The sequence below is a fragment of the Chenopodium album genome, chromosome 2, assembly GCF_948465745.1.
Source record: "Chenopodium album chromosome 2, dcCheAlbu1.1, whole genome shotgun sequence".
NCBI classification, from domain to species: domain Eukaryota; kingdom Viridiplantae; phylum Streptophyta; class Magnoliopsida; order Caryophyllales; family Amaranthaceae; genus Chenopodium; species Chenopodium album.
Window position 1 is genome coordinate 1,404,193 of NC_137835.1, and position 15,661 is coordinate 1,419,853.

At 36.4% G+C, this 15,661-nt stretch overlaps 2 protein-coding genes across 5 annotated transcripts; both read right to left on the reverse strand.

Moving 5' to 3' along the window:
* Nucleotides 1–3,444: 3,444 nt before the first annotated feature.
* Nucleotides 3,445–10,470, reverse strand: LOC145592290 (uncharacterized). 4 transcript variants are annotated; one of them, XM_081648741.1, is made up of 11 exons: nt 9,757–10,470; nt 8,242–8,391; nt 7,853–8,150; nt 6,649–6,970; nt 6,369–6,564; nt 5,504–5,733; nt 5,172–5,375; nt 4,993–5,085; nt 4,804–4,914; nt 4,263–4,713; nt 3,445–3,513 (listed from the first exon to the last, which is right to left on the reverse strand). In XM_081648741.1, exons 1-10 carry the CDS (start codon nt 10,319–10,321, stop codon nt 4,297–4,299), a joined length of 2,586 nt encoding a protein of 861 aa, XP_081504867.1. In that variant the 5' UTR covers nt 10,322–10,470; the 3' UTR covers nt 3,445–3,513; nt 4,263–4,296. The 4 variants fall into 4 exon arrangements, with proteins under 4 accessions (XP_081504867.1, XP_081504870.1, XP_081504863.1 ...); XM_081648744.1 differs by lacking the exon at nt 3,445–3,513 and adding an exon at nt 3,543–3,778 and having other exon boundaries at nt 6,369–6,561; XM_081648737.1 differs by lacking the exon at nt 3,445–3,513 and adding an exon at nt 3,543–3,778.
* Nucleotides 10,471–11,219: 749 nt separating this feature from the next.
* On the reverse strand, nt 11,220–13,729 carry LOC145578829 (uncharacterized). The gene is made up of 4 exons (XM_081636133.1): nt 12,989–13,729; nt 12,147–12,254; nt 11,718–12,052; nt 11,220–11,574 (listed from the first exon to the last, which is right to left on the reverse strand). The coding sequence occupies exons 1-4, from the start codon at nt 13,590–13,592 to the stop codon at nt 11,560–11,562; spliced, it is 1,062 nt and encodes a 353-aa protein (XP_081492259.1). The 5' UTR covers nt 13,593–13,729; the 3' UTR covers nt 11,220–11,559.
* Nucleotides 13,730–15,661: the final 1,932 nt, after the last annotated feature.

Consider the following 15,661-nt stretch of genomic DNA (forward strand, 5'->3'; position numbering starts at 1 on the left):
TATAATTTCCAAGAGGATATTTAATGCTTATATATAACCCTTAGGGCTACATATAACATTACCCTTAATTAATTAACCCCAAAACTTTAAGCAATTTTTTTTTTTTTTTGGTAGTGTACTCTTGGTGTATCATCTTATTTTCATAATTTTAATGGCTTAAACTTCCCCTTAATACCTTAACCGAGCAATTTTTATGCCACTCAACTGAAGAATACAAAACAACTAAGATTTCATTAATAAAAGATAGTCAAATGACACTTACATATAATTCGGAAATCTAAAATTCCAAAACAAGTACAAATCACCTTAAAAATAGTTACATCGTTGATTCGATCAACAATCGCCTTAATAAAAAAACTTCATCTGAAGGAATACAATATGTGAGTTAACACTAATTCGACTTGAGATCTACATTGAAATAGTTGATTACTTGATTGAATGAAAAACGTATATGGTCTTCAAGATACTTACGGAGATTATAAAACCCTAAATGTTCAATCTTTGACAGACGAACAAACAAAGAGATTAAGCCTATTAGAATCAACACCACCATAAAGATATAATCCATTATTGAAAGCAATTTAAAAGTTTTTTTTAAGGGCTTACCACCGACATAAACACCGATAAAAACCCCTACAAAAATTTACAATCGGGACCAGAAGAAAAGAGATGAAAGAAAAAGTGAAAGAATACCTTTAAAAAAAAACATAAAAAATTTAGCAATGGAGGCTAGAAAAACTCTTCCAATAAAGAAATCCTAAAGGGACCAAAAAAAAACCTCCCAAAAAGAAAACGTAGAGGGAACTTATTTCGAGATAATGTAAGATACTCCAATCCTCCATACAAGTGAATACAAAACAAATTTAATGAAATGTTAAGGTAGAAAATAAATTTGAAGAATAGTGATATCATGTAAAATCCAAACAAAAAAAAAATGATTAAAAAATATTTTGTTTAGTCTTGGATTAAAGTTATAAAAAATTTTGGAGTCTAATTAAGTCTACATATGAATATATATATTGAAATCTTTGTTTGGTGAATTAAAAATGTCTCGTATATATATTAACATGGTACACATTTTTTTTTTTAAACCATTAACATGTATACTTCATCATACATGAAAAGCATGATTAAAGCTAAGTAAAGAAAGCAAGATTTCACGATAGAACATTGGAGGTTGGACCATACAACTTTTTACGATTGGGAAACCAAGTATACTTAGTGGGATTTGATGCTAATCTTTTAGAGTCGCTTAACCTGCAAAACAAAGAGTTAAGGAAAAAAAAAAAAAAAAAAAAAAAAACAGGAGACCTACTTTGCAGAGAGGCATATTTCCTTCTAAATCTGGGACGGGGAGATGAGACAAAACCCAACAAAATTTATGAGGACGTAGTTGGGCGAACGGAAGGCTGCAGAGGAGAAGAAACCGACGTAATTGGTGGGAGTGTTGACGTAGTTTCACGTAATTGGTGGGAGTGTTGACGTAGTTTCACATGATGACCCGTGACTTGCTAAACCTATGGTTGGATCTTCTTGCATCAAATCTGGAGTTGTTTCACAGCTATCGTGCCCTTTCACTGGGGGAGACTAAAATCTATTGGTGTAGAAGCTTCCTGAGTTTCACCATGATCCATCTTCTTCAAAGGATTGGCTACTTAGATGGTGATGAAATTCTTTTGGAGAGAACAATAGTATTGTACTGTTCACCCTTTTGAAATCACTCCATACATTATTGGAGTGAGATGCAATAGGAATCAATTCGCTTCCGGCTTAAGAACCGAAAACTTGACCTTGTGGGATTCGGGTTTTTTGTTTCTGGAGTTTCTTTCAGGACACAATTGTTATCAATAACGTCGGGCTAAAGATCTTGGTCGGTAGGGTTGACTTTACCCTCCAAATCCAAAGAATTGCCATCAACATTCTTTTCCATTTTGGTGTTGTCTTTCACACCTATACAACTTCGAACATGACCATCACCACTATCTCCTTCCTTTCTTTTTCCCCTTTTCCCTAGCTTCTTACAATAATCTCCCTTCCCAAAATACACATAATCTCTAAACTTCTCATCCTCCCTTGTTACTGCAAGTGCCTCATCAATAAACTTTGGAGACCAACCCAATAAGGATATGACCACCAGTAGTATTTGTTTGAACTCATAGTTATTGGGATCTATTTTTAAAGCTTGTGCAAGATCCATGAAAAATAAGGTAGGTTTATTAAGCTCTAACGCCGCAATCGCTCTTCTGAAGTAGGCCTTCACATTCAAAACACAAAACCGTTGAACATAATTGACCCACTCTATCGTAGTCTTTTCACCTTGATGAAGCAAACACCCAAGATTAGATTAAGGGACACAACTATGCCAGAAAACATCAATTTTTCCTTATCACTACAAACCGAAGCAAAGGACAACATCTTAAGAGCAAGAGTGTATTTTGCAATAGCAGACCTTATTTGATTTTGCTTGTAGAGCATGTTTCCCTCATCTTTTAAGTGTAACAATATTGAGAATACCAAAAGGATTCTCTAATTGTCCAACTATAAACTCAAACCCATGAGAAGAGACATCATTCTCTTCAACATGAGAAATACACAACATCCCCCCTAGTTCCTCAAAGCTAGCCATTAAAACTTAAAACAAACAAATTTAAACACCAAAGATAAAGCTAAAACTAAATCACTAAGCTTTTCCTTAATTACACAAAAGACTGACCATACCTAGAAGATGAGAAAGTCAGCAAAGAAGGGAACTCGTATTCGTCTTTGTCTTCACCAATGTGACAAAGGAGGTAACTAGTGGCTTAAAGAAGACGGTGAATTAGCAAACCTATGAACCTAGATACTAGTCGCCAGAGAAGACCAAAGAAGAATCCCCCAATTATTGAAACCCTAACCTTCCTATACTCTGAAAAATCGAAGAGTATGGATTAGTCGAAGGAGAAAACGGTGTACAACCAAGCTTGTAACCTTAAAAGACTGCTCGCCAGTGACCTTATAAGAGCAGCGACGCTCAGGCCACCTGTGGCAGGGGAGAGATACGAGGTGGGCTATGCTTTGTTTGAGGAGAGAAGGCAGAGCCTTTTTTAGTACTTCATAAGTGTTATTGTGTACGAGTAAGAAGTTTAAAACCATTAATAGACACAATCCATGGCTTTATGTAATTTCACAACATAATAAGAATAATTTCTTTTTGGAATTGGTCAAAGCCCTCAAAGGTTGTTATATATATACCTAGATATAAGGTGCACCCAAGTTTTTTGTTTAATGATTAAATAAGGATGGTTATTAGTAATTACTCATGAGCAAATAATACCTTCGTGTACTTAGTTGTATATAAAAAATTTCAGGAATTGGTGGAGGTTCAACTATCCTCTTTGATTCAAAAAGTATCCAATTATCCTGATCTTCCAAATGATTTAAAAAACACAGAGAGATAGAGTAGCATTTTCAATAATTAGTTCTTAAACATATCTATAGAATATACTGGTAGATACTTGATCATTTTTACACATCCTGTAAATAAAAAATATACAAAGTTAAAAGACAATACAAGAGATTAAACTCAAAGCTATCTGAATATATACCCAGCAACTTGTCTAGCAAATGAAGAGACATGGGTACAAACTGTAAGACAACCAGCATATCGAAAACACAGGCTTTGCACAACAATAACAAGAAGCCACAGGGGCAAGCTAAGAATTATGACATACTTATAAACATAAAATCAGCAACTTCAAAACTCTGAACCAGTCACGAAGACAGCAACATGAGCTGAAATCTGCAGAAAAGAGTCAAGACGGTAGAAAAGGAGCTAGAAGTCACTACTCTGAACTCAGGATATTGGGGTCTAAAACACAAATCTTACAGAGTATTTGATACACAGAGGTGCACACTGAAGCCAGCAATAACTCTAATAACAGCTTCAAGAACATAAAATTAACAAGTGATTGCAACTGAGAGTCACCTCAAATCCCTCCTAAATCAGATTTTAGGCCAAATAGGCACTAAAACAAAGCTAACAAACCTGAACCCAGTAAACCATCCTTGCTGGAAAGAATATTTCAAAAATAAAACAGCAGCCATTCTCAAGTAGCACAAACAACCAGTTAAGATCTTCATGTAAAAGGGTAACAGAAAGGTGGAAAAATAAAAAGTCTAATAAGGGGCTGCAAGCTGATGATAGTGGAGAACAACAAACAATATAGCAGTTTATAATAAAAGGTCTGAGTCTCTGAGAGAAAGAAAAGAAAGGGAATACAAACCTGTAAAAAATCATGAAACACATTCAAAGTTACTTTATGCACCATTTGTAGCAGTTGATGAAATAACATTAGCAATCATTTCTGGTGTCAAGCTAGGGTCCTTTCGGCGTAGGCGTGCAAGAGCCAAAGCAACCACATCAAGAGTCATGGTTTCCTCATGAGTGTCAAAATTCTTTTGCATATCTTGTACTTTAGAGGCCTGGCATTCAAGCTCCTCAGATCTGCTCTGCATCTCAGCAACTTGTGCAACATGAGCTTGCTTTTCTTTCACTAATTCATCTTCTTCAGAACTCATATCATTCTGCACATCAGCTGTTATGGCACTTTTGATGGACTCCATGACCTCCTTTGGTATAATTAAAGAAGTATCCGTTCCTTTCTCCTTGAGCTCCTTGTGGGAAACACCTCGTCCATGATCTGCTTGCAACGCTTCCAATCGCGTCATTGCTTGCTATATCAAATAAAGATCCCTTGATTAAAAGAGTATCATCATATAATCACTAAAAAGGTTATGAAAATACAAGATTAACAGAATATATACAGTCTTTTTGAGTGTATCGTCATCGGGTTGATCATTGGCTTCCCCTTCTTTCTGGCTTTGAGTTTTCGCAAACATCTTTCTTTTAGATGGTGCCACATCATCTTCCTGTAACTGAGATATGTCAGAAAAGAAAATTTTACAAGATTTAAATCTAAATGTCTTAAGAGGGATGTGGAATGGCTTTCTCACCATCTGGTTACTCATCACAGCCAAAGGAACAGGGCTAGCTGTGCGCATTTTATCTTGTTCTTGGCGATTTCGAGAATTCTGCAAGCTTGTTTTCTAAAAAAAAAAGACGACGTTTTTAAGAAGGAATAGTTGAAAATAAAGTGGAGATTATTATTAACCAGACCGCATTCCTCATATACCTTTGCCTCGTTAGAATCCCAATATGCTAGAAGTGTTTTAAAGTGTGATTCAGGCACTCTTTTCGGACGATGCTTCAGTCTTTCTTCATAGCTGTCATACTTATAGTAATGGTCTCTTTTGACTCGGCATTTGAAAACCCTCCAAGATGAATCAAGCTTCCCCATTACCCAACCTTTTAATTTTGATGGAAGGATGTACTTACTCTAAAAGAAAGGATGTTTTAGTGTCAGCAAAGGGTAACTTCAAACTAAATGTTTAAATCATGCCACATAGAGGTTTCATCTCAGGGTTTTTTTTAGTAATACAAATATTACGTAAAAAGAAAACTTACATTTACAAATTTCCATATCTTCTCCTTGTTAGGAACTTTTTGCCAACTAATGTAAGTTAAAGGTGCCCACTTGTGATCATGGGCAATGGTTCCTAAAAATCTGGTGAGCTCAGATCTTTTAGGTCCAATAGGTTTTCCTTCATCGTTGCAACGAATAACAACGCGATCTTCCCATTTGCGAGCATAAACATTAGTTAACTTTGATGGCCCTCGGCCCTTTCTATTTTGACCTACCATCCATAAATAAAAAAATATTATAAGATCAAGTGACGGATAAGTAATAACTGATTAAAGAGCTTTCCGATCTACAGTACATTACAATCTTCCAAATGGATACAAGATGCAGAAAATCTAAATTCTTCTGAGGATTGCAATTTGGATTAGTCACTCTACAAAGAGGAAGTGTAGTACATTGTTTATCTTTTTTGGAAGAACCAGAACATGTAAGGGTGAAGGTTTTAAATGATGAAAAGATCATTAGTTAATCATTAATACACATGCAAACAAGATCTGGTATTAAAACTTTTGGGTAGATCATCAAAAAATGAAAAAAAAAAAAAAAAAAAAAAAAAAAGAAAAGAGAATGAACAATTTAACAGCGTCTGAATGGGTATTCCAGAAAATCTGGAACCAGAACTTTTGGATGGATGCATTCAATAACAGGAAATATAAAAGGTTAAGCAAGCAACGAGGGTTGTTATGAGATGTAACAAATTATTAGGAGTAAATATTTCAATAATATACATAAAAGGATTATGTTACTGTCTAGGAAAAGTGTTTTCATGGACACCTCAAAAATAAACAAGGCTTCTTTAAGAGACAAGGGGCTTAGATAGTCTTTAAGGGGACAAAAGAAAACACAGACCTTCATTTTCCGAGAGAGTGGTCATCTCTTGGTTTTCCGATGGATCTTGTTCCGCTATATTTACTTCTACCTCTAATTGATTTGCTTCAGTTGTATCCACTTTTTCTTGCATCGTCATGTAATCATCCAATGCCGAAGAAGGGCACAATTGTTGCTTCTTTTTCTTCCTAGGTTCATGCTCTCTAGCCCTTGCCTTCTAGCACAAGAACACCCAATGTAATTTAATTATAAAATAAATATCATAAGTACTTAAAAAGGTGTAAAAAATGGTTTTTAGAACCTTCTTTGGTACAGTCTTCGGTGTTGAGCGTACTGCTACTTCAGTAAACACCTCTGGCTCTTGATCACCGTCAAAAGACTCGTCAGCTGAGTCATGGTCATCATCAGGTACATAGTCTTGATCATGCTCACTACTGTCAGTGATTTTCTCCTTCCCTAAAGTATTCAATCTCATGGCATTTTCTTCAATGTTCATTAACCTTTCATAATCTGTCATCATTGGTTCAGTCGATGCAATTTGAGCTTTCTCAAATGCTGAAGCTTTTCCATTCTTTTTTGATAAAGAAGCTTTTCCATTCTTAAACATTGTCCATTCCTTGGAACTATTTAAATAAATAAATAAATAAGTGAGATTATTTGGCAACTTGTTTGAGGAAATCAATAAAAATTTACAGAAATATAAAGCCAGTAATTACACATAAGCAGCATGTAAAATCCCTTTGGAAGTATTTCCTAACATAAATGATAAATTACTAATGGAAACTTACAATTGTCAGATTAAGACAGCAAAGATTTTATAAGATATTACATACATCATATAATATGCAGCTTCAGCGAAGTTACTGAATCCACTGTGAAGAATCCTTCAAATTATTCTTACTGAGCTTATATGCTAAGTGTGATTAACCAACTATGCAAACTAAGGCCCATACACAGGCCTTCAGCCATTTAGCAGTGATAAAAAGTAGGAGAGACTGAAAGTTCATTCAAAGGCTTTGAGTTCAATTCAGCAGTAACAAAACAAATCTACAACATGTCAGCATTGACAACAGCCTATGATACAGAAATCTAAGAACTGATACTTTCACAAATTTATCTTGACGAACAGTATAAAGCAGCCTGCTAAAATGCTTAAGTACGAAAAATGGTTGTTGTCTTCACCGCCCTCCCTCACCCCCAAGGAAAAAAAGATATGAATAAAAGAAAGATTGCACAAGCTTAAAGCAACAAGTTCAATTGGAAAGGGAGCAAGCTAACAAATTTAATCCTATATTATGAAATGTTTATTTTGGGTGGTTTCTCCTATCATTAGTCATTACTGATGAACAAATCTTTCTGGGGTTTTGTAATTTCTAAACACTAAAATAATACCCTTTTATATCCACACACTGGTAGTAAGCATACATAGTAGACTGTAAAAGGCTGGATATCCTCTAGTTATCAAATTTTATCAATATTTACAAGTTATAGAGTTTTTTTTCAACCTTTTTTTCTTGGAGCCGGCACCATCCTCCTTGTTAGAAACATCAGATGATGATGATAGCTTCCTTTTATGACCTCTGGGCAAAGGTAATACTCTATCGTCATCAGAACTACTTATCTCAGCAACGGATGGAGATACTGATGGAGATTTGTGAACACATGGTGTAGAAGATGCTGAATTCTCTTCGGAAGTGGGTATTTCAGAAACCGACTGAATTCCAACAGGCTTACTGGGTCTTGTGTCAGACCCAAAACTCCTTGTACGTACCTTGATATGAGCTGCACTAGTCGTTTTCAGACCTGAGAGAAAGGGAAACTATCATTTCAAAGCCAAGACAATGAAACACAAATATTAATCAGAGAAACGATGACAACAGAAATTTGAGAATACTTGGCATTGATGAAGCCATCTTCTCTTTATTGACTGTTGTTTCATAACCAGATTGGGCTCCAACAAGCCCTTCACATTCTTCTTCAAGCCCATAATTCTCCTGTTCTTGCATGACTTGAGTTGTGTGCCTTGTGTCGACCAACTGTGGACCTACAAGAATAATAAATTTTTTGAAAAAAAAGAAAAAAGAACAGAAAGGAGCAAGCGTCATTTAAATGAAAAAGGACCAAAAAAATGTTGATAAGCACATAATTCATGTCCTCATTAACTTAAAACAGCCTTGGGTTTTTAGATCATAAATTTTCTCCTTCAATGGAGAGTGTTTGGTGTCCACAGGCAAACAACTCTAACTCCAAACACAACAGTGGCTACTAATTTCAAATCACTACCCTTTCGCCCAAGTTTTCTTCTGGGTCAGTAGCCAGTAACAGCACTAGCACAGTAGCACCTTTGTAAAAATATCCCTAGAAACCGGAGACTGGAGATTCTATCCTATACTCACTCTCCGTCATACTCCTCTACCCTCACCCAAAATCCACTAAAGTAAGCTTTAGCCATGGGAAATGGGATCGTGAAAATTTCAAAATTATTCATACAATATAAAGTCCCTTTTCTGGAGCTAATAGTGCAATGTCTGGTAAGTGGTAACTAAGTGACAGTACTCTCTCTGGTTGAGTTGCCAAGTCTCTACATCATTAATCTTACAAGTCAACTAAAGAACTATCTTTAGTATGTTATAGACTCAAGCCAAATCCTTAGTAAATCATAATTATTTGTAAGTTATTGACATTTCATCAATTTCCACTTCCAAGTCCTCTAGAACAATTTTGTCGACAAATAACAGTTGAATATCCATGTGTGGAGAGTTTCTACAATAGGATTGATACTTCCAAACCCAAAGCATAATTTGTAGGATCGGAATACAGGGAATTGGTGAACAAGTAGTGAACAACTACCAAACTTAACAACTTTTGGAAACAACTACCGAGTAAGTTATATTTAAATAGTAAAAAAAACAACTCCAATTATTTATAGATTACATTTGATTAGCACTACCTATTGACAGAATTTATAGCAAATTTCAATAGTGAGGCACGCTTCTCCCTCTTTCTCCCATTAAATGAGCATATAACAAAATAATTCGCTATGAAATTCCTTCCTCCTCTTTCTTCCTTTCAATCAATCAATTTGAATTTGAAGACCTTAGTTAGTTTTGTGAGTATGTAAACACCTTCCTCTTGCTCTTTCTTCCTTTGATTTTATTCAATGAATAATCTTGATATCAACCAATAACAAACCTCAATTTGAAACATAAGCAGAATTTGTGACCGATTACTCTCAATTGAAATCCAGGAAACTCAATTGAATACATGAAAGCCTTAAAGCTAAATAACATGATTTGATAATGAAATAAGAACACCATATAATTTGATAATTATATAACTTCAGCAAGAACCAACTAAAATTCTCATTTTTCCTTGAATAAATAAAATAAAATAAAAACCTAAAAATTACCTGAACCAGAAGAAATTCGCTCCAATTCTAAGATGCGTTTCTCAAAAGATCGAAATCGCTCATTTGTAGCAGTCATTACACTACTCAATTTCCTCTCTAACTTGTCATCCTTCACAGGAATCCTCGATTTTTCTGGAGTTTTCTCCTCGAACTTGGTGATTTTTCCCTTCAATTTCTCACATTGCAACCTACAATCAACCAATTGACCTTCAACTCTCGTCGTATACTTCCCTAAATCCCCAATTTTCTCATTCAAATCTCCTTTTTGCTTCTTCAAAACCTTAACCTCGTTCGATAAAGCCCTAATTTTCTCCCCAAATTCGAGCTTTAACCTCTGAATTTCTCCATTTGCTGCAGATAGTCTCTCTGTTAGATCTTCGCATTCGATCCTTGATTCGGGAAGTTTTTGCTGATTATCGTTGTTGATGAGTAGCAATTCGCCATGATCCTTCTTCAATTGCTCCAATTCTTTGGTTAATTTTTTGTTTTCCTTCAATGAATTGTTGAGTTTCATAGCCAGTTCGGCATTCTCTCTCTTCAACCTCGACACTAGCGAGGAATCCATGGAGGTTTGGAAGGTTGAAGGAAGAATGAATTGCAGTAATAGTATTGCTCAAATGAGTCAAATACACGAAGTATTTAATTGGGTTGTTTTTACAATAAATTTTCAATCAGTTTATTTTGCCCTGTAAACTCCATCTCTCCCTCCAGGCCTCCACCCTTGGTTTTTTGTAGAGTGACCACAATCTCCGTTCTTGCTTGATAAAACTCATACATTTAACCACTAAGATTTGAAGTAAGAACTAAGAAGTCTTACCAAATGATACTCCAAAAGCTTACTATCTTACTTTTCGCCTTTTTTAAAGATATTTTGGGACAAAGGAAGTAGTTCATTTTAAGGTAACTGAACTTCCTATGCAAATTTTACGAACTTACAAGCTACTCGATACTTAACTCAATCAAAACTTAGTCAATGCTTGGCTTGAGCGAAATCAAATCAAGTCTGGGTTGGCTCAAGATCTTAGCAAGCCAAGCCTAAGCTATCCTTGACTCGTCCTGAAACTCATTAACAAGCTTGAATTTCTTTAATGTTAATATTATATTAATAAACTAATTTGTAACTTTAAATTATTTATATACAACTATATAAATAATTCAATCACCAATTAAAATAATAAGCTTTGGGGGCTTGTTCAAGACTTGGAAGTAATTCAATCACCAATTAAAATAATAAGCTTAGAGTTAGATCAAAGAAACTCAAGTCAAGCTCATGTCTAGGGATTTTTAGCTCAAGTCGAGCTCAATTTTTCAAGCATTGAGCTCAGGAGTGTCGAGCTTGAGAAACTCGTGAGCTGGGACTCGGCTCATTAACTTCTCTAGTAACAATAAACGAGGAGTATAAACTATAAAGCATGCTTTATATTCACAACCAAATGAGCATTAAGCAATTACTACTTCTCCAGTGCATAAGCTTCCCCGATAAATAACTTCATAGGAGTAGATGATTACAAAACCGCTGTAGTGTATCCCAACTCAGTACGTTTACATCCATAAATCCATTTACACCAGTCAAGGCATGACACCATAGAAGTAGGCCTTTGAGAGAACATAACATAAAAAGTCATTTCATCCTATTGCAGCATCATGCACAACCATACTTTCAATTAGTATGAATTATCTAGTTAGAAGACTTAGGTTATATATACATGAAAGTCTTTTAGATATCGAATGTGGCGAATTCCTTGCATCCGTATACACAGTAGAGAATTCCAACCATAAATCGAAGGGTACAAAGCACTGAAGTCAAGAGTGGATTACCTGCATCATGTAGTCAGCATTATGAAAAATCTTACTAGGTGAATAGACTTATAAGTTATAACCTCAAGACTCAAAATGAAACATGGAGAGGAAAAAAAGAGGCAAAGTAGAGAATAGTCTCAAAAAGTGAATAGAGTTATAACCTCAATCTTCTGCTCACACTGTTTCAGCCTGTATTTGATGGAACTGCCACCATCCTCCTCCTCCTTGGTAGAAACTACAGCTGATGATAGCTTCCTTTTAGTTCCCTTTGGCGAAGGCAGTTCACCATCATCATCATCATCAGAGCAAGTTAAATCAACAACAGTAGGAGATGCAGATTGAGATTTGTGGATGCATGGCATAGCAGAAGCCAAATTCTCCTCAGCATCGAGTGTTTCAGCAACTGTCTCGGTACCCACATGCCCTGCAGGCCTTGTGTCCGACTCATAACTCTCAGACTGTCCCGGTATATATGTTGGTCTGATTGCTTTTGAACCTAAAAGAAAGAGCAAACACAAACTTTAATGCCAATGAAAAGAAACACAACTTTATAAACAAGGCAAATAAAGCCTACAGAAAATTGATAATACTTGGGCAACTAGGCATTGATGCAGCAATCTTTTCTTTGGTGTGTGGTACTTCACGACTCTCTTGCTCTTGCTCTTGATCTTGAAGGACTGTATCGATCAGTTGTGAAGCTTTTCAAAAAAAAAAAAAAAAAAAAAAAAAACATCCCTTCAGTGACAAACTGGGCAAGTCAATTTAATAGGTTTGCAATTATCACTTCTTTGGTAGCTGCTTAGGCATAACCTGTATAAGGTATGACATATAACATGCAAGAAAGAAATGCCAAAAATTAGTATTCATCAGGAAGCTGGAGTAACTGGGTCGACCACAGTGAAGCGATTAAGACCGGTTTTAAATTATACGAAGTTTCAGCAGAAAGTAAGCTATGATCACAATAACAATCATGAATCTCTATAGCACCAGAGGCACAAGTAATTCCAGTGCCAACTTAACCAACAATTATTAGTACCATTGCTTGTATACTTTCCAATAACATTCTCAGAATCAGGGGAAGGGATTTTCCTGCTATTCATATTCTATCTAACTTTATTGTTGCAGAAAATTATACTCGTAATATTCTAGGTGTATTTGCAAGAGCTTAACATATCTAGTACAAGTCTAGGATGCCAACCTATTGAGTGAGCTTAATGACGAAACATTATGCTAATGAGCCAAACAAAATAATATAATAAAGAATAGAGGTCAACATTTTGTGTAAAAATTACATCCGTTTTATCCAATACATATTGCAAACATGAACACCAGTAGATAAATTATGTTTAACAAAAACAAAAACACAAAACACGAAAATGGTAAGTCGTGCAACACACGGGTGCTATACTGTACAAAAACACGAAACAACTACCTGAATCAGAATCATCGTCGGCCACAACTCGTTCCAATGCGGACACCCGTTTCTCAAACGACTTAAATCGCTCATTTGCAGCAGTCATTACACTACACAATCTTCTCTCCAACCTCGCTTTCTCCATCTCAAACCTCGAATTTTCTTCCTTTTCTCTCTCCTCCAACTTCACCACTTTCTCCTTTAAACCCTCACATTGCACCTTACAACCCCTCAATTCTTCTCCCAATTTCTTCGTCTTCCCCTCTAAACACCCATTTTCCTCACTCAAATGCATGTTTTGCTTCTTCAACATCCCCACTTCATTGTTCAACCTCTGTACCTCGTGCTCCGCCTCAGCAATTCTCGTCTTAGATCGATTTAACACGTTGCTTGACTCACTGTTAGCGAGCAGCAACTCGCCATGATCCTTCTTGTAATGCTCCAATTCCTTTGTTAGAATGCTGCAATCTTTGAGTGAGTTGTTGAGTTTCAGAGCGAGTTCGGCTTTTTGGCTCTTGAAACTTGACTCGATGAAGCCCAGGTGGCTCTTTATTCTTTCGTAGTCGTATTCTGAGAGAGACTCTTTAATGGAGTCAATTATGGCTGAAATTGAGAACTCCATGGAAATTTGAAGGAAGGTTTTTACAGGTAGTTTCTGAAACCCTAGGAGAGAGAAAATGTAGATTTGGGGAAAATTGAAGGAATATATTTTGCGAACAAAGTGAGGGAAATTCAGTAATTGAATGAGCAGAGTGATGTGATCAGCGTATCACTTTTGGTCAGAAGTTTATTGTACGGAGTAGTAGAAAAGAATAAGGCGTCAAATCACTCAAATGCATGAAGATTAAAGAGATGAAATGCTGACGGATACTCGTGAAACGCACATCATGGCACTAAAACGTTATTCACAATAGATTGTAAAAGTGATGAAGGGACAAAATTACCCTTACTCATCCCCACTTTGCTTTCTCTCTCCTTAGTCCACCAAGCCTCAAACTCAACCATCAACCACCACAAAATCAACCACCATAACCCACGCCACCATGACAACAACTAACATCATGCCACCACGACCACCACCATCTACCATCACTGCCCACAACCACTAGATTTTTTGTTTGTATTGCTGCCTTGCTGGAACCACCAACAGCAGCCAAGAATCATCGGTAAAAACGACCCACCACGGCACCATCTTTCCTCATCGACAGGAGGGTGGTTGTTTCTTTATATTCCGATGACCACTAACCAACACGATCGGTGTGCAAAACCGATCACCCAGGGGCGGAAAAATGGTTTCCAACGCCGGTTGACTACGATAACCAGCGTTCAAAACTGGTAACCTTCCCTAGTGACCGGTTTTGCACGTCGGTTGACTATGGTTACCTTCCCAAGTGACCGACTTTGCACGTCGACCACAACAATTAAACATAGCTTTGTGGGATTTTGTCATCTTATGAGGGTGTTAGCCTAGGTTTCGCGAGGGTGGTGTCCTAGGTTCGTGATGGTGGTCAGATTTTTAGGGCTTTGTGGGGGTGTTGATTTTGTGGGTTTTTCATGAGGGTGGTCGGATATGTGGGCGTGAGTTTCATGGAGGTGGGAAATTCGTGGGGGCATAGATGCAGTGGTGGTAGTCAAGGCGGTGTGGGTGCCTGGGTGGTTGTGTGATGGTGGGTTGGGTGGTTGTGTGATGGTGGGTTGGGTGGTTGTCAGATTTTTCTAGCATTTTTCAGCCTAATTTGATTTTTTGTTATGAATTATTGTTTAGTTTAGCTACTGTGAAAGATAGTTTTGTTATGTTTCCAAAAAAAAAAACACGGCCCGAGTGTCCTGACACCGAATCGTGCGGCGCACTATTGTTGCGCTCTTGTCTATGGACGATAGGGGCGCAAACCTAGAACGAGAGAGGTTCGTGAGCACACAGCAACACAGACCAAAGGTATCTCAAGAAAGCACACGCCAACAACGGTTGCAGAGTCGGGGCTTGTGACGGCCGATACTTCGAAGCGGGCACAAGCGAAACTGACAAGATGAAGGCGTCTTTTGAGGGTCTCTTGGTTTGGTGGGGATGCTTTAAAACAAGGCAAGCACAATATCTATAAAGGCTTAATAAAACAACACACAGGTCTTAAAACAATAACAAAGGGGTAGGGAGCTTTAAAAGGATGATTTTGTTATGAATTTTTAGTTTAGTTACTCTGAATTATTATTTTGTCATGAATTATTGATTAGTTTGCATGTTGGATATTTTGGTGATTTTGACTGTTATAGATGATGAATTGACGAATTTGATATGGGTTTTGTTTAGTTTGATTATGATGTTTAATTCTACATCATATCATCATTGTGTTTGTTGTACTAATTTTAGGAGAATTTGGTTAAATAGTGATTTAGGTTATTAGTTGTTGAATTCAAATGTTTAATGGTCAGTAAATCTCTATTTATTACAGCTAAAATGTTGTTTATGTGTGTAAATTCACCAAATTGATTATTATTATTATTATTATTTTTTTAAAAAAAAATTAGCTTGCAAATTACTTGTTGTAGCAAATTACTTGTTGTAGCAAGTTACTTGCCGGAAAAGTAAACTCAGGTTGGTAAGAATACCCAATTTGCTACAAGCCAAACATGAGTACCTTTGCAACATTGATGAAAGTTCATTACTCACTTTCATATTAACTCAAATTTACATGA

Bases quoted from the DNA above. Each gene is read 5' to 3' on its own strand.
- LOC145592290 (XM_081648741.1), bottom strand. From the start codon at position 10,321: ATGGATTCCTCGCTAGTGTCGAGGTTGAAGAGAGAGAATGCCGAACTG. The intron at 6,971-7,852 runs GTTGAAAAAAAA...TTATTTAAATAG, and splicing joins GCCGGCTCCAAGAAAAAAAG to TTCCAAGGAATGGACAATGT. The intron at 5,086-5,171 runs GTATATGAGGAA...TTTTTTTTTTAG, and splicing joins GGGATTCTAACGAGGCAAAG to AAAACAAGCTTGCAGAATTC.
- LOC145578829 (XM_081636133.1), bottom strand. From the start codon at position 13,592: ATGGAGTTCTCAATTTCAGCCATAATTGACTCCATTAAAGAGTCTCTC. The intron at 12,255-12,988 runs GTAGTTGTTTCG...TTTTTTGAAAAG, and splicing joins CGACGATGATTCTGATTCAG to CTTCACAACTGATCGATACA. The intron at 12,053-12,146 runs GTATTATCAATT...TCTTTCTTTTAG, and splicing joins ATCAATGCCTAGTTGCCCAA to GTTCAAAAGCAATCAGACCA.